Source organism: Sus scrofa, chromosome 1 (genome assembly GCF_000003025.6).
Source record: "Sus scrofa isolate TJ Tabasco breed Duroc chromosome 1, Sscrofa11.1, whole genome shotgun sequence".
NCBI classification, from domain to species: Eukaryota; Metazoa; Chordata; class Mammalia; order Artiodactyla; family Suidae; genus Sus; species Sus scrofa.
In genome coordinates this window covers 123,515,236-123,539,617 of record NC_010443.5, presented here as the reverse complement: position 1 = coordinate 123,539,617, position 24,382 = coordinate 123,515,236, and the positions used below count along the sequence as shown (strand labels likewise).

General features: G+C 38.7%; 1 protein-coding gene and 1 long non-coding RNA gene across 18 annotated transcripts in view; one reads left to right on the top strand and one right to left on the bottom strand.

The window, feature by feature from the left end:
- The window catches only part of LOC102161909, an 87,632-nt gene that overhangs the window by 9,326 nt on the left and 53,924 nt on the right, over window positions 1-24,382 (bottom strand). For 5 of the 16 annotated variants that reach the window (XR_002345000.1, XR_002344990.1, XR_002345003.1 and 2 more), the window contains exons 7-9: window positions 23,998-24,110; window positions 5,422-6,190; window positions 872-960 (exon numbers count right to left, since the gene is read on the bottom strand). This is a non-coding gene — a long non-coding RNA (uncharacterized LOC102161909). Of the gene's footprint in view, window positions 1-871; window positions 1,035-5,421; window positions 6,191-9,314; window positions 9,478-23,997; window positions 24,111-24,382 lie in introns of all 16 variants that reach the window. The other 11 variants (XR_002345007.1, XR_297970.3, XR_297971.3 and 8 more) reach the window with 9 other exon arrangements.
- Window positions 1-24,382, top strand: part of SLC12A1 (solute carrier family 12 member 1) — an 89,764-nt gene that overhangs the window by 32,038 nt on the left and 33,344 nt on the right. For both annotated transcript variants that reach the window (XM_005654446.3, XM_001926142.7), the window contains exons 10-17: window positions 2,200-2,284; window positions 5,082-5,233; window positions 6,404-6,511; window positions 6,833-6,956; window positions 8,803-8,904; window positions 10,821-10,976; window positions 14,431-14,530; window positions 15,294-15,405. In XM_005654446.3, coding sequence (XP_005654503.1) covers window positions 2,200-2,284; window positions 5,082-5,233; window positions 6,404-6,511; window positions 6,833-6,956; window positions 8,803-8,904; window positions 10,821-10,976; window positions 14,431-14,530; window positions 15,294-15,405 — 939 coding nt within the window. The remainder of the gene's footprint in view (window positions 1-2,199; window positions 2,285-5,081; window positions 5,234-6,403; window positions 6,512-6,832; window positions 6,957-8,802; window positions 8,905-10,820; window positions 10,977-14,430; window positions 14,531-15,293; window positions 15,406-24,382) is intronic.

The window sequence follows — 24,382 nt, the reverse complement described above, 5'->3', positions numbered from 1 at the left end:
AAGAAGAAAAAGAAAGAACTAAGAGGTAGGCGAACCCAAGAGAAAAGAGTGGGGTCATACAAGTTGAGAGGAGAGTGCTCTGAGAAGTAATCATTGACATGATGGAAAGCCAGAGTGGTCAAGCATGATAAGGACTGAAAGGTGACTGCATGTTGGGAAGTGGCAAGGAAACTTCAGGACATGTTGATAATATTTCCGAGAGTGAAACTAGAACATAATAGATTCAGTTCAACTTAGCAAAGTTTACACACTTTGGGGATATGCAAGATGCTGCCTCTGCTCGCAGCCTCAGAATCCTTCTCAAGGTGGCTCTTGACAGCCTATAAATATATGCCTGGGACAAGATTTGGGAGGTGCTCAGGTCAAATAGGAGAGTTTAGATGCACTATCTGAGATGTAAGATTAGAATGTGGTTGACACTCAAAAAGCAGCAACCTAATAGACTGCTTGTACTCTGTCATAAGGAAAATAAATACTTAACGAGGAAAGATGATAAAAGGTGAGATTTGGGATTACTGCTTGAGGGATGGAAATCAACATTTAGAGTGAAAACTAACAATCTGTCTTAAGCCTTGAGCCCTGTCTAGGGAAAGGTATCCAGAGAAAACAATGTGAGTATATGACCAGATGTTAGGATACTGGCATGTTGATTTACATCAGGTCAAGTCTGAACCTCATGTAAGTCCCAAATAAGTAAATTAAAAGCTTGTAGCAAACAGTTCTAAATAAAAACTAAGTTTTTGTGTTTTAGGTAGAAGACTACTGTAAATCTTCATACATCTTTTCCTTTCTTCCCATTTAACACCAATTCTTCACATTTCACTCAGATCCCAAGAAATCCTTAATCAATAAAATAAAATTTGAAACATACCATGGATGGAGACTGAGGGCGTCCACTTCAGCTATGTAGACTTCTCTTTCTTCTATGTGCTACTCAGTTGCACACACTTGCCACATTCTCTGTTGGAGATAGTAGTCTGGAATGAAGAGGCTGGGTACATCTGTATCAAAACAAATCCTGTGCACAGATATTCCTTCAAGAGTGGGAAGGAATGTGTGAATACAGAGTGGCTGCATAGGGCTGGGTCATTCCCCTTGGGGGGGGGGCAGGGCAGGTTTGCTTGGTTTAGTTGATATTTCCAGATGTCAGGTTGAGTCCCCATTCACCATGAGTTGATAGTTCTGATGAATTTGATCAGCAGGTTTAAGTTAACAAAACACAAAACTCAGGCTTTGTTTGACTGCATTGATTGCTCACTTGTTCTGATGAGTTTAATGTCCTCTGAGGGAGGGGGGGAACTGATGCCTCCTGAAATTGTTTTTTCCTCCATTCAGTATTTATTGACTCCTACTATATGGCAGCATTGTCTTTCATAAGCAACGAATACATTGAAATCTCTATGTAATAACCCCTGTTAAGTTGAATTCAATTATTTAGAAGTTATGCTGCTTGAAAATTGATTATGCTATGATTTAGCCCCCCAAATAGCATATAAAATGGTATATTGTATATGATGTGAGCTCAGCTTGGTGAATTTATATACATTTATGAGCAAGAGAAAAGCCCATTTTCTGGTATAAGCTTAAATTTGCTTCTTTCTTTATGCCTGCTTATGGAAATTAAATATCTCCCATTGCAGTTATTCCTGAACTAGAATTCCAAATGGGAAATTTGGGGGATTGGAGAATGTAGCAGATCATCCTTTTTGCTCAGTCAAAAATGATTTTTTAAAAAAAAGCAAGCCTGAGCTTAGCATAAAACCAATACATGCAGAGATATTATCAATGTGTCAGGTATGTTTGTATGTCTCCCCTAATACTTTGGGTTTGACACATCTGCATGAAATTCACTTGAGACCATAAGTCAACTATACTCCAATAAGAATTTTTAAAAATTCACAGGAGATAAAGGGAAGGGAGGGGCATTAGGGGGTGAAATAATTGTCTCCTTTTGTATAAATATTCCCTCCTAGGTAGCGAGAGATCACCTCTGTTCAGCACAAAGTTCTACAGAGTTCTTTACTCACTCTAAACACCTAACTAGAGCTCACCACTTTGCCATTTGCTTGATTTTTTTTTTTTTAGAACTTGCCTCAGGAAGGGTAACCTAAAATTTTGAAAATACAGAAATAACTCCAAGTGACATCTGTTTCTTATTCCATGCAGTCTGCTCATTCCTCATTTACAATTTTTTCAAAGGATCCCCAAGACGCCATCCCCAAAGGGACGATGCTGGCCATCTTCATCACTACTGTTGCCTACATAGGAGTTGCTATTTGTGTAGGTAAGTTATGTGTCTCTGGTGTCAGAATGCCAGAATCACAAGGGGTCCAAATGTTTTTTCACATCCAGTGGGGTCTCCAAGGAATACATGTAGAAAAAATTTTAATATGCAACAATTTGAATTCCCTTCTTGGATGCTCTAGTGGTTTGAATGCAACTAAACTGTAACCTAGGTGTCTCTGGGTCAGGAGTAAGGTAGACCTGAACATAAAAAGATTCCATTCTGCTGCTCTAGGTGATAATTCCACTGCCCAAGAATCTACCATTTCTAGCATCCAGCTCCCTTGCCCTTAGGAGGCAGGTGAGGAAGAGAGTAAAAGAAGCCTCAAACAACAACAGCAACAACAACAACAACAAAACCCCAAAACAACAAGACAATAGTCTTAGGAAAGTATGAACGATATAGAATGGATGACTGTGTCTCCTCTTTCCACTGCTGTCCCTAATATGGAAATGTTACTGTCACCAATTGGCAGGCAATCAGAACTAGACCCAGCTGCCAGCAGTGTGGGTGGCCAGCCCCCACACTGCTCAGTGAGCAGAAAATATGTGGATTTGCCTGCAGTTCTTAAGCTGACTTTTGTTCCACCTGCTGCCTGCAGCCACACCTCCTCCTGGTTAGGGGTCATCTCAAACTTATGCCATTACTGGAGAGGAAGCAATGTGGAACATTCAGAGAAGAAAGCTTTTCTGTGCACGCTCAGGAATACAGCTCTAGGCTAAACCACCATGGAAGTCCAGATGACCATTTAAAAGGGCATATCCTAGTTGTCCTCTTCTTAATATAAGGGAAATTGAGAAAAAGCATACATGTTGAGTTGGATTACTTAGAAAAGAGCAAAACAAATAACTTAGATTCTTGCTTCTCTTACTGCCTCTTATTTCAGGAAACTGGATAATGTTGTTAACTATATTGTTGTGACATTTCCAAGTTTAGTTACACGGAAAGAAATTGTATTCCAATGCTTTAGGAAATTGACACATTTTAAAATGACAATGAAATCACCTAAAGCTACATTTCCCAAATGCTCTTTCTTTCTCACACAAAGTAAAAAGGAAGGAATGAAAGGTATAGACCTGACTTCAGAGATTCTTCTTTTTTTTGCCTTTGATGGGCAGAAAAATCTGTGTTTCTGTACTTTTCCCAGGATAGGAGAAGGATAGTCGTGGGAGTCCATGGCTTGGCATTAGTGAAAATGACATGGCTCAGGGCTTGGTTTCATAGGAATTTGGGGAATTCTACTTATGCAGAAGTTAAAACACATGATTTTAAAAAGCCAGCTCAACATAAATGGGCAATGCAAAAAGGTAAAATCTGAAATGCATGGTTTTGCTTGGTAACCAATATCCATAATTTTAAGTGTTTAAGTAGAGGTTGGCAGGGCTATGTAAAAAGGACTCCTGCACTGATTATTTTACATGGCTCTTTCAACTAGAAAATTCTACAATTTTTACGTCTTTCCCAGATTCGGGGTACAAATTCCATGTCTAAAATTGAGGGCTCCCATTAGTACTTGTCAGTGAGACCTCTCAAAATAATTAGCAAGGAATGAGAACTCACCCTGGCTGGAGGTTGAAAAGCGAAACGAACAGTTTCATTGACTAGCATTTAGTTTGTATTTATCTTTCAGGTAGTTCAGAAATTTTTATGTATATTTCAGGCCTATATTCATACCTTTCAATAATCCTATCAAACACATAGTGGCAAAGTTAGAAAAATTTGTAAGAAAAGTCAGTGATTAAAATATATATTGAGGATCTTTGAAAAGTTCCTAAGTCCATTTCTGGAAGTCTATCCTAGAGAAATACATTGAATTACAGAAGAAAAATTTTATGCACAAAGATGTTCATAGACATGTTTATAATAGAAAAATAACAGAAATACCCAAATGTATAAAAATAATGGAATAAACTGAAATAAATATTTGATAGAATATTATTTGACTATGAACATTACCTAAGAAATCTAAATATTTTGTTCCAAAATATTTTCTGTATTATTTAAACCATTAAAATTACTATTATTATTATTTTGTCTTTTTAGGGCCGAACCTGCGGCATACGGAAATTCCCAGACTAGGGGTCGAATCAGAGCTACAGCTGCCTGCCTATGCCACAGCCACAGCAACGCCAGATACAAGCTGCTTCTGTGACCTACATCATAGCTCACGGCAACAATGGATCCTTAAACCACTGAGTGAGGCCAGGGATCGAACCAGCAACCTCATGGTTCCTAGTTGGATTCATTTCTGCTGCGCCATGATGGGAACTCCAAACCATTAAAATTATATATAAAGTAAAATTAGAGCTGGGCAAAAAATTATGCAAGGGGTATCATTAGTTGAAAATAAGGACTTAGTTCTCTTAATTACTAGAAATCAATAATGTCCTCCCTCAGTTGTCTCACAGATGAGGAAATCAATCCTTCCATTTGAAAAACAGTAGGACTAACCTAGAAATTTGAATTGAAAACATATTATGTGCAAAGCACTGTTGTGTGCACTTCAGAAAGTAACAGAGTCTCAAGCCCAAGTGTCTTACAGAGGCAGGGCAAAAAAACTAAAACTTAAAACTATCCAAGTCAGGAAAGTGGCAGCCTCTTAAAGACAGGGGTTGCTCCCAGGTCTCAGAGGATGGGACTTCCTGGTCACATGTCAGAGGAAGCATTGACAGTGAAGACAAGACAGGCAATGGACCTGTTCAAAGTCAAGGTAAACTATGTATGTTTTCAGAAGAAAAACCTTAAGGGAACAGAACCCTTCCTATAAAGAAATGACAAGCCATGGTTGTTTTCTCAGGGGCCTGTGTGGTCAGAGATGCCACTGGAAGCATGAATGACACCATCATTTCTGGGATGAATTGCAATGGTTCAGCAGCCTGTGGGTTAGGCTACGATTTCTCAAGATGTCGGCATGAACCATGTCAATATGGGCTGATGAACAATTTCCAGGTTCGAACTTCAAAAAAAAAAATAATAATAATGTTTATTTTCTATTGGTTTCATTTTAAGGACACCATGTATAATGAAACTTCTGACTCTGCAACAGATTAGTTATTGACTGATTCGAATTCAGCAAGGAAAAATCTGTGTGGGAAGGAAGGGAATCACATAGGCATTAATTATGTGGTTACACTCACTGTGGTGAGGAGAGAACAGGCACTTGTGTGAATTGCATCACCAGGGAGATTACCACTCGCCATTATGTATCTTCCAATCAATTGTACAAGATTTCTTGGTGGGGAGATGGAGAGGCTTCGATTAGTGAGCACTTGCAATGCATTTCATGCTTGGGCCTCAGCTTAGGAAACGCCTCTGTGGTGGTCCTGGAGTGCATAGAGGACAAGGCCAAGAGGGAAATTGTGAGTGGTGGTGGGGGAAGGTAAACGAGGTGGGAGGAACAAGGGAAGTTGGGAAAACTGTAGAACTTGTAATGTATTAATTTGTCTGAATGATTGGTGAGCAGAGGGAGAAGCAAATTTGTCATGAAGGCTTCATTCATCTATTTTAACAACCAACAAAGAGAAATTAACTCAGCTGAAGTCATTATTCCAAAATATGACTTCAATTGATAGAATCTCATCAGGTCTCAGATCCAAAATTACGTTTAACGAGTGCAGAAAAAGCAAAGGTTTGAAAAGCTTCTATGTGCAGGAAGAGCAAGAAAGGCTAATGCCTTGAAAAGACTGGTAAACAGCTGGCTCCCTCCCCAAACCTTATTAAAGTACCACTTTCTGTTGGATGGAATTTCTCATGGTCCAAGAAACAAGATTCCCGGAAAGGACAGAGGGGAGAAATTGTTACCAAGTAATCATTTCCTTGTTTACTCTTCCCAATTTCTTCTAGATGTACTGGGTTGAGCATTTATTATTTTTGTAAAAAACAATACCAACACCAACAAGGCCATTCCTATTTTGAAAAAAAAAAAAAAAAAAAAAAACAACTATTAAGAGCTTGAGAATGAAGCCGGGGAGAAAAAAATCTGATTAGAAGCAATTAACTTTTAAAAGAGATTTCAAATCTCAAAAAGTAGAAAGGGAAGTATGTGCATAAAAATTTGGCTTATTTTTTTTTTTTTTATTCTGTTGGATGAGACTCCTTACTTGGCCCTCTCTCCTCAAGGTCATGAGCATGGTGTCAGGGTTTGGCCCCCTCATCACTGCTGGCATCTTTTCGGCGACACTCTCCTCGGCCCTGGCCTCCCTTGTCAGCGCACCCAAAGTGTTCCAGGTGACAACAGACACCAGAGCATGTGTTTTCCCTCCTGCTGTTGCCACTGAACATGGATCAAGTGGAAATATCCATTCTCACTGGCAATCATTTTCCATCATTTTCTGAAACAGTTTAATGTTTGCATCTGGCTCAAATGCTATGTCTGCCACATAGTCAAGATCGATTCAAATAATATAAAGAATGATAAACTGCAGTGTTAACTTGTGCCTCATATTGTGTATCACTTCGTCTTTTCCCAGATCTTCTTGTTTGAATCACCCAGGGAGAATGACTGTGCATAGATAAAAATGACGAATTTCTCCTCTTCTTTTCCATTAGGCTCTGTGCAAGGACAACATCTACAAAGCCCTGCAGTTCTTTGCAAAGGGATATGGGAAAAACAATGAACCCTTGAGAGGATACTTTCTCACTTTTGTTATAGCCATGGCGTTCATTCTTATTGGTTTGTAGTTTTCTTGTTCTTACTGAAAGCCAAAGAATTCTGCTGATTACTCATAGCATTTTCCTTTGAGCTTGAGAAATTACCTGTTTTATGTTTAATACCCCTTTTGGGAATAGTGGAGTCTGTCTAAGAAGGAAATGAGAAATCCTTGTGTGTAGAGGGCCTTTGAGGACTTGAAGTAGGCTTTGGACTTTAATCTCTTCTTTGAATCTGAATGTTGGAAATCCATCTGACCAAATACAACTGAATCCTTCCTCCAACCTGCCCCAAATCATCTAATCCCACAGTGTCCCCCAGCTGCCACCTGTCATTACATCTCCAGGCATGGCAGCCAGCAAGAGAGTTGAAGAGTCTGTTCCCAAAATGTAGTCCATTGACCACCTGTGTCAGAATGAAAATCACCGGTGAGTTTGTTAGAGTGCACATTTGTCAGGCCTAACCCCAGAGTTAGAGTCAAAATCTCTAGTGATAAGGAATCTGCATTTTTTTTTTTTTTACATTTCCCCAAATTCATTAATCACTAAGGTTTGGGAACCACTTGCCCCAGCTCTTTCTCCCTAAGCAATATGGACACAGCTACATAATCTTAGAGAGGCACATGTGTCTGTGTCAGTCTGCACCTTCATTTCCCTCTAGGGTACCACCATTGTGGGTGAGCATATCAGAGGAAAAGAAGAAAAAGACAAGGAGGATGGTAACTCTGCAAGACGAGCAGAGCCAAACTCAGTGGTGCCAAACAATGAGGGCTCTTCCTATCATATAAACTCAGGAAGTGACTACAATTCATGAATCCTTCCTCCTAAGATTCCTACAAGGCTGAAGAGGGAAAAACATGACTCTCTGAGTCTATATATAATCACTTTTTGGTTTAATTTTTAAAAATTTTATGTTTGTTAGATTTTTAAAAAATGAAAAAAGTGATTATTGGTAGATAGGTTTCAATTATGTCATTTAAGCCTTAAGACTTCAAATTATTGTCCTAGACTGCTCTTGGGCAAATAGCCTAAAATTTCAAAAATCATATAAATTCAATATTCTTAAAAGTCACTCTTTCAGAACCCTCTGGATTGGCTTCATGGCACCAGCTTTGTGGCAGCTATTTTTGCCTACTTTCTTACTGGTATCCATATTGTAGAGTCACACTCAGATGCCACCTGCATTTGCGTCCATGAGGCTGATAGCTGTCTGACCTTCAGAAAAATGAGAATGTCTCTAAATTATTTTTATACTATACAGTAAACAGCGTAGCTAGGACTAAACCATACAGGATATTTAGCTACTGAGGTAAAACTTTTTTTTTTTTTTTTTTGGGGGGGGGGGGCAAATCTTGAGAGGTAGAACTCTCCAGAGATGTAGAAAAGTGCAAATGACTAACAAAAGTTCTGAAAGTCAAAGCAAATGAGCTGGCTATAAGCAGAGATGTATCCAATTAAATTGTTCTGGTGCCCTGGTATTTAACTAACCTGCTACCCTGCAGAACCTTTTGATTATATACAAAGCAGATAACGAATGCTGGATTTGGTACCTCTGCCATAGCTACAGAGGAGTTTGTCATCTGCCTGGTCCCCAAGCCCTCAACCCACTCTCACTCAAATTTTCTGTAGGTAGAGATCTCGTCTATTTTCTAATTGGTAAGTTTTCTTGTTTCTTACATTAACCCTGGTTAAAAATGTATTTGTAAAGGAGTGCAGCCTCAAAAAAAAAAAAAGTAATAACTTCTTAAACTTTGACAGATGCTAGCTATGTTTTCAATTTCCAAACAAAGTCAAGCTTCCAGGCTGTAACAGCTGTTCAGCCCCTGGTCTCATCACTCATATGTACATATTCAATTCTGCTTCGTTCACAGCGGAACTGAATACCATTGCTCCCATCATTTCCAACTTTTTCCTCGCCTCATATGCACTTATTAATTTCTCCTGCTTCCATGCTTCTTATGCCAAATCTCCAGGTAAGTTGATTTTTCAAAACTAAAATAAGCAAACACTTAGTTTGTCTCAATAAAATGAAATGTCAATGAAAATGTGCTTAATTTGTGTTTATATGTTTCCTTATATCCTAGTGGGCAGTGTAATTCACTTTATTTTGGTAAGTTGGGGGGATGACTTCTGAAATAGAAAAAGAATCATTTGAGCAATGGCCTTTTTGACCAACCGTAAAGTCAATTTTCTCCTGCGGCAATAAATTATTCATTGCAAGAGAAACCACATTTATTTCAGCAGTAGAAAAACACCACTATTTATTTCCAGGGTGAAAGTGACCACAGAAGTGGAATGAATGTATATATTTGAAACTTCCTTACTATCAATTTGTTTCCTGCCCATGGTGCAGAAGAGAAGGATGAGTAGTTTCCATAATTACCTGCTGAGTGCAGTCAATGCAGATTCACACTGAAGCTGGTGACACTCAGCACTCCTCAGACTGTGGTTTAAAGTGGTACAAAATTTCCCATCAAAGAACCTTCTCCTGTTTAGTCATCCCTCACCTCTTCTTTGCTTCCACTGGCCATTAGAATTTCTTCTGCCTTTCCACCAGAATAGAGACTTGTTGTTATTGACCTTCAGAAAGTTCTTCACTATGAGGACTTTTATCAGGGATATAAACACATCTCCACTTTTTTATGGTTTGCCAGGATCTCAAACCCCTCCTTGGAAAACCAGATGCCAATAAAACAAAATATAGATGGAAGGAGAGCCCTCATCCACCCAAGACCCCTAGGCTCCAGAAGATAACTGAGGAAATTTTGTTTCTGTTTTATTGCCTGCCTCTAAGCAAAGAACAGAAGGTTCTAGTCAGTAAATACAGGGATCATAGAAATGCGTGCCTCCATGCCATGTATGTCCATTTTTAAAAAACAAAATGAATTAATAGAGGTTGGCAGGCTTAAGAGTGGAAGAAAGGAGGGAAAGAGGAAGAGGGAAAAAGAGGAAAAATAGAAAAGCATATAGAGACACACAGATACCAAACCTAGGAGATGACTCCCCCTTCTTTCTCTCTCTCTCTCTCTCTCTCTCTCTCTCTCACACACACACACACACACAAACTCTCAGAGAAAAATAAGGTCATTTCCAGTATTGTTCTCAAAGTGCTATTTCCATCTTGTGGCCACTTTGCAAATTGCTCCTGAAGACTGAAAGCTCTGTTGTGTTTTGGCAACTCTAAACTTAAAAATATACCTCAGCCATAGGGCAAATGTGCCCTTCAAATCAGAGCTTCTTTACCCTGACCATACTGTCTCCCAGCTTCTTCATTTCAGGGAACTGACAGAACACAGGAAATCCCCATATGTGAATGGTGAGAAATGTTTTCATTGCAAAATGCATGACATATCAATGCATCAGGTTGAAGAAGACATTGCAGAAAAAGTTCTCCCTCTTTTGCCATAGATTATTATTTCTGAAAGGGCAAGGATGATCCTTTTAGGGTAAAAGAAGAAGTAGTATGAAGTCAGTGGATTGACTTTTGATGACTGCTCTGCCTTCTCCAAAGGAACAATAAACCCATTTGTGTATCTTTGTTGGGAGACCAAATTGTCCCTCCCCCACTTCCTCTGCTGTCCCTCACTCTTTCCATCTCTCCTGCCTCCTCTCAACTCCTGATGGCATAGATATCAGATCATAGAGTTTTGCAGTTTTGGAAGACCTCTGGGCATGCAGGAAGTGTGGAGAGACCAGGAATTACATGTTTTCTGCATTTCATAGCATTCTTATTTGGTGCAATTATACTTTCATAGGCCGGGGGCCAAGATCACAGGAAGCTAGGGGAAAAAAAAAACATGTTACCTGCATTCTAATAATATACAGTGGTATGATGGTCACAGTATGGAAATTTTCCTTGCACACATAGATTTTGTTTTTCTACTTGCAGGATGGAGACCTGCATATGGTATTTACAACATGTGGGTATCTCTTTTTGGAGCTATTTTGTGCTGTGCAGTCATGTTTGTCATCAACTGGTGGGCAGCTGTCATTACCTATGTCATTGAGTTCTTCCTCTATATCTATGTGACTTATAAGAAGCCAGGTAAGATAAGGACTGTGGAGTGGGGTTCCCCAAAACACTAACTACCTATCCATTCACTCAACAAATATTTATTTGGCAGCTTCTATGTGTTTAGGGGTGCTGTGTGTGTATGGTAGGTATTAATAACGTCATGTAATATGATAATAGTTAACCTTGTTGAGCACCTATTGTATACTATGCACTCATTTAATCCTTGGAATAATGGTGTAAATTAGGTATTATTAGTCCCATCAATAGTTGAAGAAACGAGTTCAAAGAGGTGACCACTTGCTGAGGTAACAGTCAGGATGTAATAGAGCTGATATTTTAACCAAAGTGTATATGATACCAAACCCCACAAGCTTTCCGCTATATCACCTTCTAAAGTCCTGATAAAGGAGATATAGTCCCTGTCCTCAAGGAGTTCACAGACTCACAATAAGCAATTAACTATATTATAATATAGCAAAGACCCATAAGCGTGACATGAAGTTACTGATGAAAGAAGAGGAAGTGATTAACTGTGATTAGAGTTGTCCAAGAAAACGTCCCTGGTTCATAGCTTGTGTTCCCAGGGTCAACACCTAGTAGGCGTTTCATAAATATTTGTTGAATGACCAGATAAGCTTCTTAAAAATAACAGTAAGAGACAGGGGTTGGTTAATCAGATAGAGCCAGAGAAAGTTATTCCAGGAAGAAGGAAAAGTGTGAGTGAAGTTAGGAAGCGTGAAAGTATGTGGCATTTTTAGAAAGCATCAGGGCCTTTAGCAAGATGGAGGCCTCGAGTGTTAAGGAGAAGGAGCCTGAGGTGGGCCTGGAAGAGTATCTTGCCCAGATAAACAAGAGACTTAAATGTCATGCTAAAGAATCTGGAGCAATGAGAAGCTGCCATAGATCAATCAGTTGGATCTGAACTTTAGATGTTACCTTTAGAACCAGTGAGAAGGATGGATTGAAGCTCGGAGAGGCTAATGATGAAGGGGTGCAAGACTCAGAGGTTGGGTTTCAGGGGCCAGACAGGCTGTGAGCCACCCCGCACTCTCTTTACTCTTACTCCACAAGGAAAGTAGAGAAGGTAGTAACTACTTTGGAGACTTTGGGTTGTTTTTCTTCATTACTTTATGCATTTTTAAACATCTAGTGCAATTTATGTGTAGTAATATTAACCCCCTTATAGATGTATAGTCGGTAAGTTTTGAGACACTTATATATACAGTCTTGTAACCACCATCACAACCAAGACAGAGGACATTTCCATCATCCCTAGAAGATCCTTTACACTACTCCTGTGTAGTCAGTCTCATCCTCCCAACTTAGCCACTAGCAACCACTTTTGTGATTTCTGTTCCTACAGCTTTGCCTTTTCCAGAATATTACGTAAAACCATTTAGTATATAACATTGGTGTAAGCTTTCTTTCAATTCACATGTTTTTAGATTCATCCATGTTGTTGCATTTATAAGTAGTTTGTTCCTTTTTACCACTGAGTAGTATTTCATTGTATGAATATTTCTCAAATTTTTAAAAAATGTATTCACCAGTTGATGGACGTTTAGGTTGTTTGCAGCTTGTGGTGATTATAGCTAAAGGTGCTATAAACATTCACATACAGGGCTTTATGTGGACCTATGTTTTCATTTCCGTAGGAGTGGCATTTATTATTATGTAAGTGTATACATAATTTATAAGAAACTGCCAAACTGCTTTCCAAAGTAGCAGTATCATTTTCCATCACTAACAGCAATGAATGAACGCCCTAGTTGCTCCACATTCCTGGCACCACTTATTATTATCAGTTTATTTTTTATTTTAGTCGAAGTAGACTACTACCTATTGTGGTTTGGTTTGCATTTTCCCAGTGACTAATGATGTTGAACATCTTATTTACCATCACACCTCTTCTTTTGCCAAGTGCCTGTTTAAATCATTTGCCCATTTTTTGAGTTGTTTGTTTTTGTATTATTCCTTAGTAAAGATCTGTGAGATCTCTTTATACATTCTGGATGCAAATCCTTTAGCAGTACATGTTTTGTAAATGCTTCTATAGCTCTATGACTTGTCTTTTCATTTTCTTTATAGTTTGTTTTGAAGAGCAGACATTCTAATTCCTATAAATTCTAGTGTATCATTTTTTTTGGCTTTTGTGGTTTGGCTTTTTTGTTTCTAATCTATCTTTTCCTAATTCTTCTCAAAGTTTTAGTGCTTTAGATTTTTTTTTTTTCCTTTGGTCTTCTTAGGGCCACACCCGTGGCATATGGAGGTTCCCAGGCTAGGGGTCAAATTGGAGCTATAGCAGCTGGCCTACACCACAGCCAGGTCACTGGGAACCAGGCCACTGGGAACTCCAGTGCTTTAGATTTTTAATTTATGTCTTTTATCCATTTTGAGTTAATTTTTGTATATGGTATGAGGAATGGCTCAAGGTTGACTTTTTTGCGCATAAACATCCAGTTGACTAATAGAATTTTTGTAAGAATATAATAACCTAAGGCATGCTAAGTGCCCAATACATAGTCAACACTTAATTGATGTTAATATTCTTTATCTTCAGATAATTACCTCTCATCATTTTCCTGACTATTCTGAGCAAGACTAGGGAGATGGCCCTGTCTGCCATCTGGGGCGAATCTGTACATTCCCATCACGGGCTTATAAAATTTAGAGGATCCATCTAACATTTATTTTGTTTTTAAAGTCAGAACATGGTAGTGCTTACTTCCCTTATTATGAAGATTAGGCCCTAAAAAATCAAACTAAAATGCTTGACAAAGAATGACCCTGGGAGTTCCCATCATGACTCAGTGGAAACAAATCTGACTAGCATCCAAGAGGATGCAGGTTCAATCCCTGGCCTCGTGCAGTGGGTTAAGGATCCAGCAGTGCCGTGAGCTGTGCTATAGGCTTGGATCCTGGGTTGCTGTGGCTGTGGTGTAGGCCAGCAGCCACAGCTCCGATTTGATCCCTAGCCTGGGAACCTCCATATGCTGTGGGTGTGGCCCTAAAAAAATTAAAAAAAAAAAAAAAGACCCTGTTCATGGACATCCAGAAGTAAGAAATTTCTGAGCTATTCAGTTTTATCATTCAAAATATAAAGATTGTTGCCCTCTATGTATGCAGAAATGCCTCTTTTCAATTTAAGAATTTGTGAAGGCCTCTTGAATTTTTTCGGGGGCTGACCATTTTCCAAAGTCTATCTGCCAGCAATGTGGATATAACACAGCCTCTCCCATTGAGTAAGGTTTCTCAGGCTGCAGCTTTAAAGTCTGATCCTTAGCTGGAAAGAGGTCTCATGTCTAAGAATTCAGCAAGTGTTCACAGAAGCGTTCTTTCTAGGAAACACTACATTATGTTTTCTCTCATTTGGGCATGTGTCACTGCTGCCATAGCCAAGGAAAAGCATAGAAGGGAATGGCTTAGAAAATATAGCCACATTTACAGAAGGAAGCTCAGTGTTTTTATGCCAATTTCTCCACAGATGTGAACTGGGGCTCCTCCACGCAGGCTCTTTCCTACGTGAGCGCTTTAGACAATGCTTTGGAACTAACTACTGTGGAAGACCATGTGAAAAATTTCAGGTAAAATTGGCTTCTTAGGCATCCTGGTGTCATTCCACATTAAAAGTAGCTTTCCTTTACAGGAGACAAATGCACTAGTTACATGCTTTATGGGAATATTCTAACTGCCACATTTTCACAACAGAACCTCCTGTGAATTGATGCTTCTTCTCTTCTACTCTGAACTCTGCCCATCCCCAAATATAAACCCTCATGGTGCTATCTGTGGCCCTTCATGCACAGAGATAGAGAGGTGATCTCCATGACATAACTTCAGAGAGATGTCCCCAAATCCCCACACACTTTAATCATTGTTGCTGTCTCCATTCAGCTTAAGGAATTTGTGGCTTACTGAATTCCCTTAGAAGTTACACTTTAAGCACTTCATTAGTTCTGTCTTATTTTGATTGGAACATCAAAAATACAAACTTTGCAAGAAGGGTGAAGGAAAATAACATGAAAATACTGGCTGAAGAAGGACAGGTTGTGTTAGGGACTCGGGGTAGGGTGATGTCCAGAGGGAAAAGACAAGGGGAGACCAAGACTACCTTTTCCTTACTTTAAATTTCTACTGTCACTAACTAAACTAAGAATAGAAAGATAGCAGGCTGGATAGGACGTCATGATGATCCAAGACTTTTAGTAAGAAACCTAAGAAATGTCTAGGAGAACAGTTGTCTCACTTTGCCAAGCCTTCTGTACCAACCCGTTCCATTGGGGTGTCTCTGGGCTCACAGCCTTCTTGCCATGATCAGTTCTCACATCTTTTCTTCTCCACTTCCAGGCCCCAGTGCATTGTCTTAACAGGGGGGCCCATGTCAAGACCTGCTCTCTTGGATATAACTCACGCCTTCACCAAGAACAGTGGCCTTTGCATCTGCTGTGAAGTCTTTGTGGTAAGAACCACTTAATCCCCAGAAGGTGCTTTTCCTCCCTACTCACCTGTGTTGAACTTAAACAAGTGGATAAAATGTGTTTCAGATTTCACAGGAGACTAACTAAAAGTGATAAGTATTTCTAAATGATGGCCTTTGAGTCAGAAAAAGAGAACTGGCTCTGAAATAAAATGAAAACATTTGGGGTATTAACTGTCCCCAGAAAAATGACAGGATAGAATAGCCAGAGAGCGCTATCATATAGATTAACTGATGAGGAGAGAGCCAGATATAATGGCCTTAAATGACAGCACGTAGAATTTAAATTAAATATTTGGATAAACTTGATGACACTATAGATAGCTAGGGAGTTAAACCAAGTTTTCCATGCCCGAGATAAACATTCAGAAGTGCATGAGTTCCTTTTTATTCAGGAATTATGTAGTAGACTAATGAGAATTTACTGGTGGTTTTCCCAGGAGGTATTCAAAGTAGATGCTAGACATTTAACCATAATTATTGACCAATCACCAATCTCTAAAGTGAGGAGAAAGCATTACAATTACAACAATGTAATAAGTCTAAGTCCTCCAAACCAGCCTACCTCTACTTGAATTCCCACACCATGCTCTCTCTCTCTCCCACACACACACCACTCAAAATCTTCAGCAGCATCAATGTATTATCATAGTACTTACCTATTCTTCAAAGTATTTTTCTACAGTTTTTATTTCATCTACATAATGGTCTAGTGAGGTAGAAAGGGGGAAAAAAAAAGACCTGTTCTCATTTTACTGATTAGAAAAGTGAGATTTAGGAAAATTAAATTGTGCACAGCTTCCCATGACAAGAAAGTGGCAGAGCCAGGATGTCAGTCCAGGTCCCCTGATTGTGCTTGGTGTTGGAGCATGAGGAGAAAGCCTTAGCAGACCTGTATCCCTCTGAGTGCTGTTAGGGTTGGGCACCCCCACCTAAACTTTTAGTACCTGCCAGGGAATAGGGCTGTCAGGAAGCTGTGTAACCCTGGGGCATTCGATTGTGCTATGATGCAGGGGCTAATTTACCACACATCATCATGGCCAGCACTTAAGCATCTTTTACACCTGGCAGTACTCTAAATGCAATATGAAGCAAGCTAGTCATATTCTTTCCTCTCAGTGCTTATGTGATGGTAACGCAAACAACTCAATAACTCAATGTAGTTATCCCATGGGGATAGAGGGAATCCTACTGACTACGTAAGATTGACAGGTTAAGTAATGACTCACAGTGACTCCAGAGGATTTTTAAAAATCTGATCAAGCACGCTTCTCTCATATTATCAACTTCTGTGCCCTGGATTAGTGGATTTCATTTTGGCCAATATAATACAGAAGCTGGTTTTGATGGAATAAGCAGTTTGGGGTGTTTTTCTTCTCTAGCTATTTAGAGAAAACTTAGTTTAGCAGGCAATAAGATATCTTTAGGGCAGGAGAAATGAACTGGGGGTATAAACAGTCATATATTGGCAAGGGAGAAAAGGTCTTTTTATAGAGATGCGATATTACTTTTAAGTAACTCTTTGCTGCTCTAACTATAACAAAAGAGTATGGTTTTGGAGTATTATTTCATGTGAAGTAGGTACTTAAGGCTGTACCTCTAATGGCCCTGTTGTTTGATATGTATATTAGGACCATGCCATCCATCACTATGCTGGTCTTTCTGAGTAAGGCCCAAGAGCCTTCTTTGCTCCCAGGTACTGAGGTTCTCTTGGGGACAGAAAATAGTTACTGTATCAGTTAATGACTTTCTAGTTAGTTACTTTCTGTGAGCTCCTGGGGCTGCAAATGCTGTCAGCATTTTTCAATTCCATGCTCATTTGTCAATCTTCTTTGCAAAAAACAGATGGAAGGGGATGAAAAGAAAGTCGGCATACCATTAAATTTCTGTTCCAAGAGCATAATGATTAGTGGTCAGGCCAACCTTGTGGAAAAGGTTAAATGGTACAATGATGTGGAGAGACAACAATTTAATTTTTAACTCTAGGAAGCTGGTGCTCATGGATTTCTGAGACACAGAGTCAAGCTCTGAATCACTGTTTTGTCACCTATTAGCTATGAATTCTTTGGGCATATAATTTAGTCTTCCTATGCTTAAATTTTCTCAGTTATAAAATGGAATAACATTAAAAAATAGTAATAGTAGCACCTATGGTTGTTACAGAGTTGTTAGAATTTTGTAGGATAAGCTTTCTAGTGCTTAGCTTAGTGTCTGTCAAACAGGAAATGCTCAATTAATTTTAGTTGTTATTATTATTATGTATTCTTTGGTACACTAGTTGCATTTTCATTCTGAAAATATATCCCCTTCAGCAGAAACCTAAAACATTCTTAGAGAAACCAGGTCCAGACACTGGATCCTGGACCTTTAGGTATACATCGGCTTGATCATGATGGAACAGTGAGATATCCATTCCCACTCACTAATCACAGGATAGCAGGCTCTATGCTCAATCCCTCTGGTGACCTTCAGTTACTTGAAGTGCTGGTTTGAAGTACTGGCTTGAAGTGCCATACACTACATGGAAGGAGCAAGACTAAGAGCTCACTAGCATTTCCATGGTGGTGGGTAGACATAAAGCCCGTGACTCCAGTTGCCATTTCCTGCAAAGAGGCATTTTTAAAGGACCAGAAGGCATAGCACTCAAAGCTGCTGAAATTGAAATTAAGAATCATTCTTTTGCCTGGCCCCAAGCCCACACTGTAGCCTTCCAACTATTCAACTAACTCTTAGCTCACCCATTAGGGCCTTTTCCTCCTCTTGCATTTTTCTACTTGGCCTAAAGATTCTAAATGAAAGACCCTTCATCAGAACAAATTGAGGGGAGGGGAGATCCTTTTTAAGGAATCCATTGTCTATGCTTCCTTGAATTCCCGCATAATAAATCAGTGACATAATTTATATTCAACATGTAAGTAATTTTCTTCTTGTGTGCCTCACTCATCCCCTATATGAAGACTAGAGGGAATGGGATTCCATCTTCTGGCATTCCCTAATATGAGAATTTAGCAACAGACAAATATTAAGTTCAGTGGATTTAGCAACAGACAAATATTAATCCAAAAGTTATGACCCCCACCAATTCTATCCATGTACCACGTTATACAAAACAAACAAACAGAGAATTCCCATCATGGTTCAGTGGAAAGGAAATCTGACTAGTATTCATGAGGACACAGGTTTAATCCCTGGCCTTGCTCAGTGGATTAAGGACCTGGCTTTGCCATGAGCTGTGGTGTAAGTTGTAGATGTGGCTTGGATCTGGTGTTGCTGTGGTATAGGCTGGCAGCTGCAACTCCAATTCAACCCCTAGCCTGGGAACCTCCATATGCTGTGAGTGTGGCCCTAAAAGGACAAACAAACAAACAAACTGCCTTTCTTTGTCAATCAGTTTCCTTACTTATTCATAGAAGTTGGAGAGATAGTAAAACCAACCACTACAGATAACTTAGGTTGGATTTATGTACTCTTCTCTGAGTATACCACATTCAGTTCTAAAAACCCTACAGCATTAGCTCATCATATGACATAGCATTGTGCTTCAGCAGTCACTTGCTCATGTGCTTCTCAATTTTGCATTTAAAGGTAGGGTGTTTTTTATTAAAACATATATACCTTAAAGACAAAAGGTGACCCAACTGATCTGGGATTTAGAATGCCAATCAGGTAAAGCGTTATTGCCAAAAAGAAAAAAAAAAATGCAACACTACCTCTTTTCTGAATTTTATTTATCTTAAAATTGAAAAAGGCTTTCAAGTTTACAGTGCTGTCCCTTTTTGTTGTTTGTCTTTTATGTTTTGGTTTTTGGTGCTTTTTGTTTTGTTTTGTTTTGGTTTGGTTTTTTTTGGTTTTTAGGGCCACACCTGTGACATATGGAAGTTGCCAGGCTAGGGGTATAATTGGAGCTACAGCTGCCGGCCTGTGCCACAGCCACAGCAACACAGGTCTTTGACCTACACCACAACTCACAGCAATGCAGGATCCCCGACCCACTGAGTGAGGCCAGGGTCCCCTACCCACTGAGTGAGACCAGGGGTTGAACCTGCCATCCTCACAGATACTTGTTGGATTGGTTTCTCCTGTGCCACAACAGGAACTCTGTGTCTTTTATGAAGTGCATTTTGTTGTGATGATAACTAAAAAATATTTTTTAATTGCTTCTATTTTTGTTTTTAAATATTAGGTTGGGGCTTCCTAACTAATTAGGTTGGAGTTCGCTCAGCAGGTTAAGAATCCGACTAATATCCATGAGGATGCAGAGCCGACCCCTGGCATCACTCAGTGGGTTAAGGATCTGGCATTGCCATGATGCAAGATGTAGGTTGCAGCTACGGCTCAGATCTGGCATTGCTATGGTTGTGGCCTAGGCTGGCAGCTGCAGCTCCAATTCAACCCCAGGAACCTCCATATGCTGTAGATGTGGCCCTAAAAAGAAGAAAAAAAAAAAAAAAGAAGAAGAAAAAAATTTTTAATTAAATTCATTAGGTTGAATCATGTGAAGTTTACATTTTTGTATGTTGAAAGCTGTTGAACACTGGTGATTTTATATGATGAAACTATAGTCAATAAAACAATACCCATATTTTTTTCTCCTAATTAATAACAGTTAACATTTTTGTCTTAGATGCTTCTACTCGCTTTCTCTTTTAAACTGGAGTATAGATGATTTATAATATTGTGTTAGTTTTTGGTGTTCCACCCACTTTCCAAATGAAATAAACCATCACAGATCAAGCTAAAGTCCTCTTTATAACCACTTAGCCCCATGGCTCTCTCCCCCTCCAAAAGCAAAGGTGTATGAGTTTCTTTGGTGTTCTTTTAGTCATTTCACCTATGTGTACCAAGATGTAGCTATATTTTGATTAATCTTTTTCTACTATTTAATATTCTTTAATACTCAATTGTCCTGTTCTGCGCTCTCACTGGAAAGAAGAAATGGAATAACGCTTGACCAGCTTTCCCATGTAGATTCCCTTTTAACAAGATTTCACCCTAACTCTTACCCTTTCTCCTTTTTTTTTTTTTTTTGAAAATTTACAAAATATCTTAATAAAACCTAAAGATCTCTTTCAACTCAAAAAATCTCTTAAGCTTGTGGTTGCCTGATGGGAGGGGGAGGGAGTGGGAGGGATCGGGAGCTTGGGCTTATCAGACACAATTTAGAATAGATTTACAAGGAGATCCTGCTGAATAGCATTGAGAACTATGTCTAGATACTCATGTTGCAACAGAAGAAAGGATGGGGGAAAAACTGTAATTGTAATGCATATATGTAAGGATAACCTGACCCCCTTGCTGTACAGTGGGAAAATAAAAAAAAAAAAAAAAAAAAAAAAAAAAAAGGCAACAAAGAAAAGTAAGTGGAATATTTGGGGCAACCAAGTATGCTAAAAGTGATATTGGGGACCAAAATGTAAATAAAAGCATGTTTATCAATTCAAAAAAAAAAAATCTCTTAAGAAAAGTCAGGGAATACAACCAACTTTTAACTCTATGCCTAATGGAGGCCAGTTCAAGCATAGATAACCCAGGGAAAACTAAAATTCTCATTTTTTTTCCCCTTCTATCATTATCCTTTCTTTTAATCTCAACTTTCACCTCTGTCAAGAAGAAAATGCTTTTTTAAGATGCATTTATTCTTTTGCAGTTGTTGAATCTCTGTCATGAGATTAATAAAAGAGCGATATAACAAAATATTGGAAGAATGAAATGACCTTTGAGTGGGCACTAGGATGCATGGTGAGATGAAATATGTACCAGCTCAGAGAGAGAATTTTCTTTCCCACAGTTCCAACCAGACAGGCAATGAAAGCTAAGACAGAGCAATAGGATTCAATATTTTAAAATATACAAGTTGGAAAGAACACTGCATTTGGCCCAAATTCCTCTATTTGATTCCAATATATTGGAAATCTTTTGCAAATTCTTTCCATAATATTCATTTATTTGAAGTACTGTCACATCAATTTCTTATCCAGACTAAATAATTAAAATTCCTTTACTGCTTTTTCAACCAATGTCGAAGTTATATTACATACAAAAATCTTAGAGCTTCTTTATTCAAATTCTAAATTAATTTATATACTCATATTTTGGATCTAAGCTAATCTTTATATTTTAGTTGGATGGTAAAGTCCCTGTTTGTGATTATGACATATTTGAATGTTGAATAATTACATTCCAGTATGTCTTCCCTTTTTTTTAGTTTGCTTTTCTCATACTACATTTGTATTGCAGCCTTGCCTCACATTAATAACTGTGCTACAAGGAAATTATAATCACTTTTAGCAAAAGGAGATTCTGCATGAAATATTTTTATGACTTCTCAGTATGGCAAATTAAGGCATTAAAGTAAATTTCTTTGTTACAATTAATGTTTAATTTTGATTTTTGTAATACTCATAGATATACATTAGAACTTATTTATTTAAATAAATGCCATTCTCCTCAGTGGGCATAGTCACTGTGGTTCAACTCAATGTACTGATGTTCTGATACATTTTCTAGCTGTTGGTTTTTCTTCTATCTCATGGCTCTTACTGTCATTCAGGTTCCTTGAATAAAATATTTCTTCTTTTGCAATTGATGGTATAAATAATGCTCAGGAAGGGTGGTTCAAAATGCATTGACAATTTAGAACCCTGAGCAAAATTTGATGTATAAGGATATATCTTTTATCAGCCTAGGTCTTCTGGTTTGATAACTATCTTTCCTACCCTTTCTATATTTTTATCTTCTCCATCCTCATTGGAGGTTCTTGTTTTTTAAGTGAAACATAAATTACCCAACTGTTTTTTTTGTTTTGTTTTGTTTTGTTTGTTTGTTTTGTCTTTTGTCTTTTTTTTTGTTGTTGTTGTTGTTGTTGATATTTCTTGGGCCGCTCCCGCGGCATATGGAGGTTCCCAGGCTAGGGGTTGAATCGGAGCTGTAGCCACCGGCCTACGCCAGAGCCACAGCAACACAGGATCTGAGCCGCGTCTACAACCTACACCACAGCTCACGGCAACGCCGGATCGTTAACCCACTGAGCAAGAGCCGGGACCGAACCCGCAACCTCATGGTTCCTAGTCGGATTCGTTAACCACTGCGCCACGACGGGAACTCCCCCAACTGTTTTGATATGTTGGTGTGGTCTTAAAAATATTCTGATAAAAATAAGTACATAAATAATCTGACCCAATTTCAAAAGAATATTAAGATGGGAGAAATCCCAGAGAACATCTAGTATTGTGTAATAGAAGTATAACATGTGCTACATATGTAATTTAAAAAATTTTAGTCGCCAATTAAAGTACAAAGAAACCAGTAAATGCAATGCATCCAGAATATTATCATTTCAATATGCAATCAATACAAAAATATTAGTGAGATGTTTTGCATTCTTTTTTCATACTAAGTCTTCAAATTCCAGTGTGTGCTTTACATTTCCAGTACATCTCAATGTGGACCAGCCACATTTCAAATGCTCAATAGCAACACATGGATAAGGGCTATCATACTGGACAGTGATGGCCTAGATAATTTTCTTATTCTTATAAATGTAGAGCCCACAGAAGACAAATGGCACACTCAGGGTATCATTTCATCAGTGCCAGAGCCAACTCTAAACCCAACACTCTGCTCCTAGTTCAGTGCACTTTCAGCTCTGTTGTAGAACAAACAAAAGGATGGGATTAGGTTTGGGATCTCGACAAGAGCACTCGTTTACTATAATAAACATCAATTTCTGATGAACACATACTATATTCCATACATCATAGTAGTCACTTTATCACGACTACTTGAAAAAAAACCTGCAGAATAACTATTTGTTCTCTATTTCAGAATAACATCAAAACTCAGAGATTATTAATTACCTCCAAAGTGGCCAAGTTTACAACCCAATTCTGCCTGAATACAAAACCTGGTATTTTTTCTTCATATACACCAAGCCCTTTCTCTTCAATCCAAGACCCTCAAAGACTATGGCTCCAAGCATGGTCTAAGGATCAGCAGCATCTGTGTCACCTGGGAGTTTGTTAGAAATATAGAACCTTGAGACACACTGCAGTTCCTCACACTACATTTTACTAAGATCCCAGGTGGTTAGCAAGAAATCTAAGACAATCAATAAAATACCAAATCTCTCCATGAATTGAAAGATTTCCTAGGAAAATGGTAGATTTGTAGCCTTGTCAGTCACATAGTAGAAAATCAGAAATACCTTTGGGGTTGATTTGAAATATGCAAAGTATAGAGCTAGGATGGATCTTTAAGGAAGGAGAAACAAGAACCAAAATTTTAATTAAAAATGAGTTTCCAGAACTCAAATCTTGAAATTACAAAATGCTTCATTTACCACCACCTGCCTCCTTCTCTCCTAATTTGTTCTATGCCTCCTATGCCATAGGTATGTGAACTTTTGTTCCCACCAAATTCACGGATGGGTGTGAAATTTCAATTTATTTGAACAGGAGTACATCAACATAACATAGGGAAGAGTGATGCAAGGGTGTCTTCACCGCTCACAAAAAGCAATGAAAGGGCCTCTTGAATTGTCAAGATGGGATGATTGTGCCAGAATTTGAAACTCACCATGTTTTGGCTCACAAGAGTGCTGTCACATTTCTTGAAACTGGGCTCTAGCTGAGATTTCCTTGGAGTTCCTAAATGTGTGGCTCTCGCTATTGAGTCAAAGGTTGTGTTGACTGAAAAAGAAAAAAAAAAAAGCACAACGTGAGGGTTGTAAGTTAAGTTTTATTTGGGACAAAATGAGGGCTATAGCCCAGAGGCAGCATTTCAGAGAGCTCTGAGAAACTGCTCCAAAGAGTTAGGAGGGAAGGTTGGTATATGTGTGATGAAGGAGAAGAAGGGAAGTACCTGAAATCAGGCACACAGTTGACAGGAGGTTGCTGCTAGTCTCCTGAAAGCTACTTCTAGTCGTGAGGAGCAGATGTCACAATGAAGGGTTTTAGTGTAT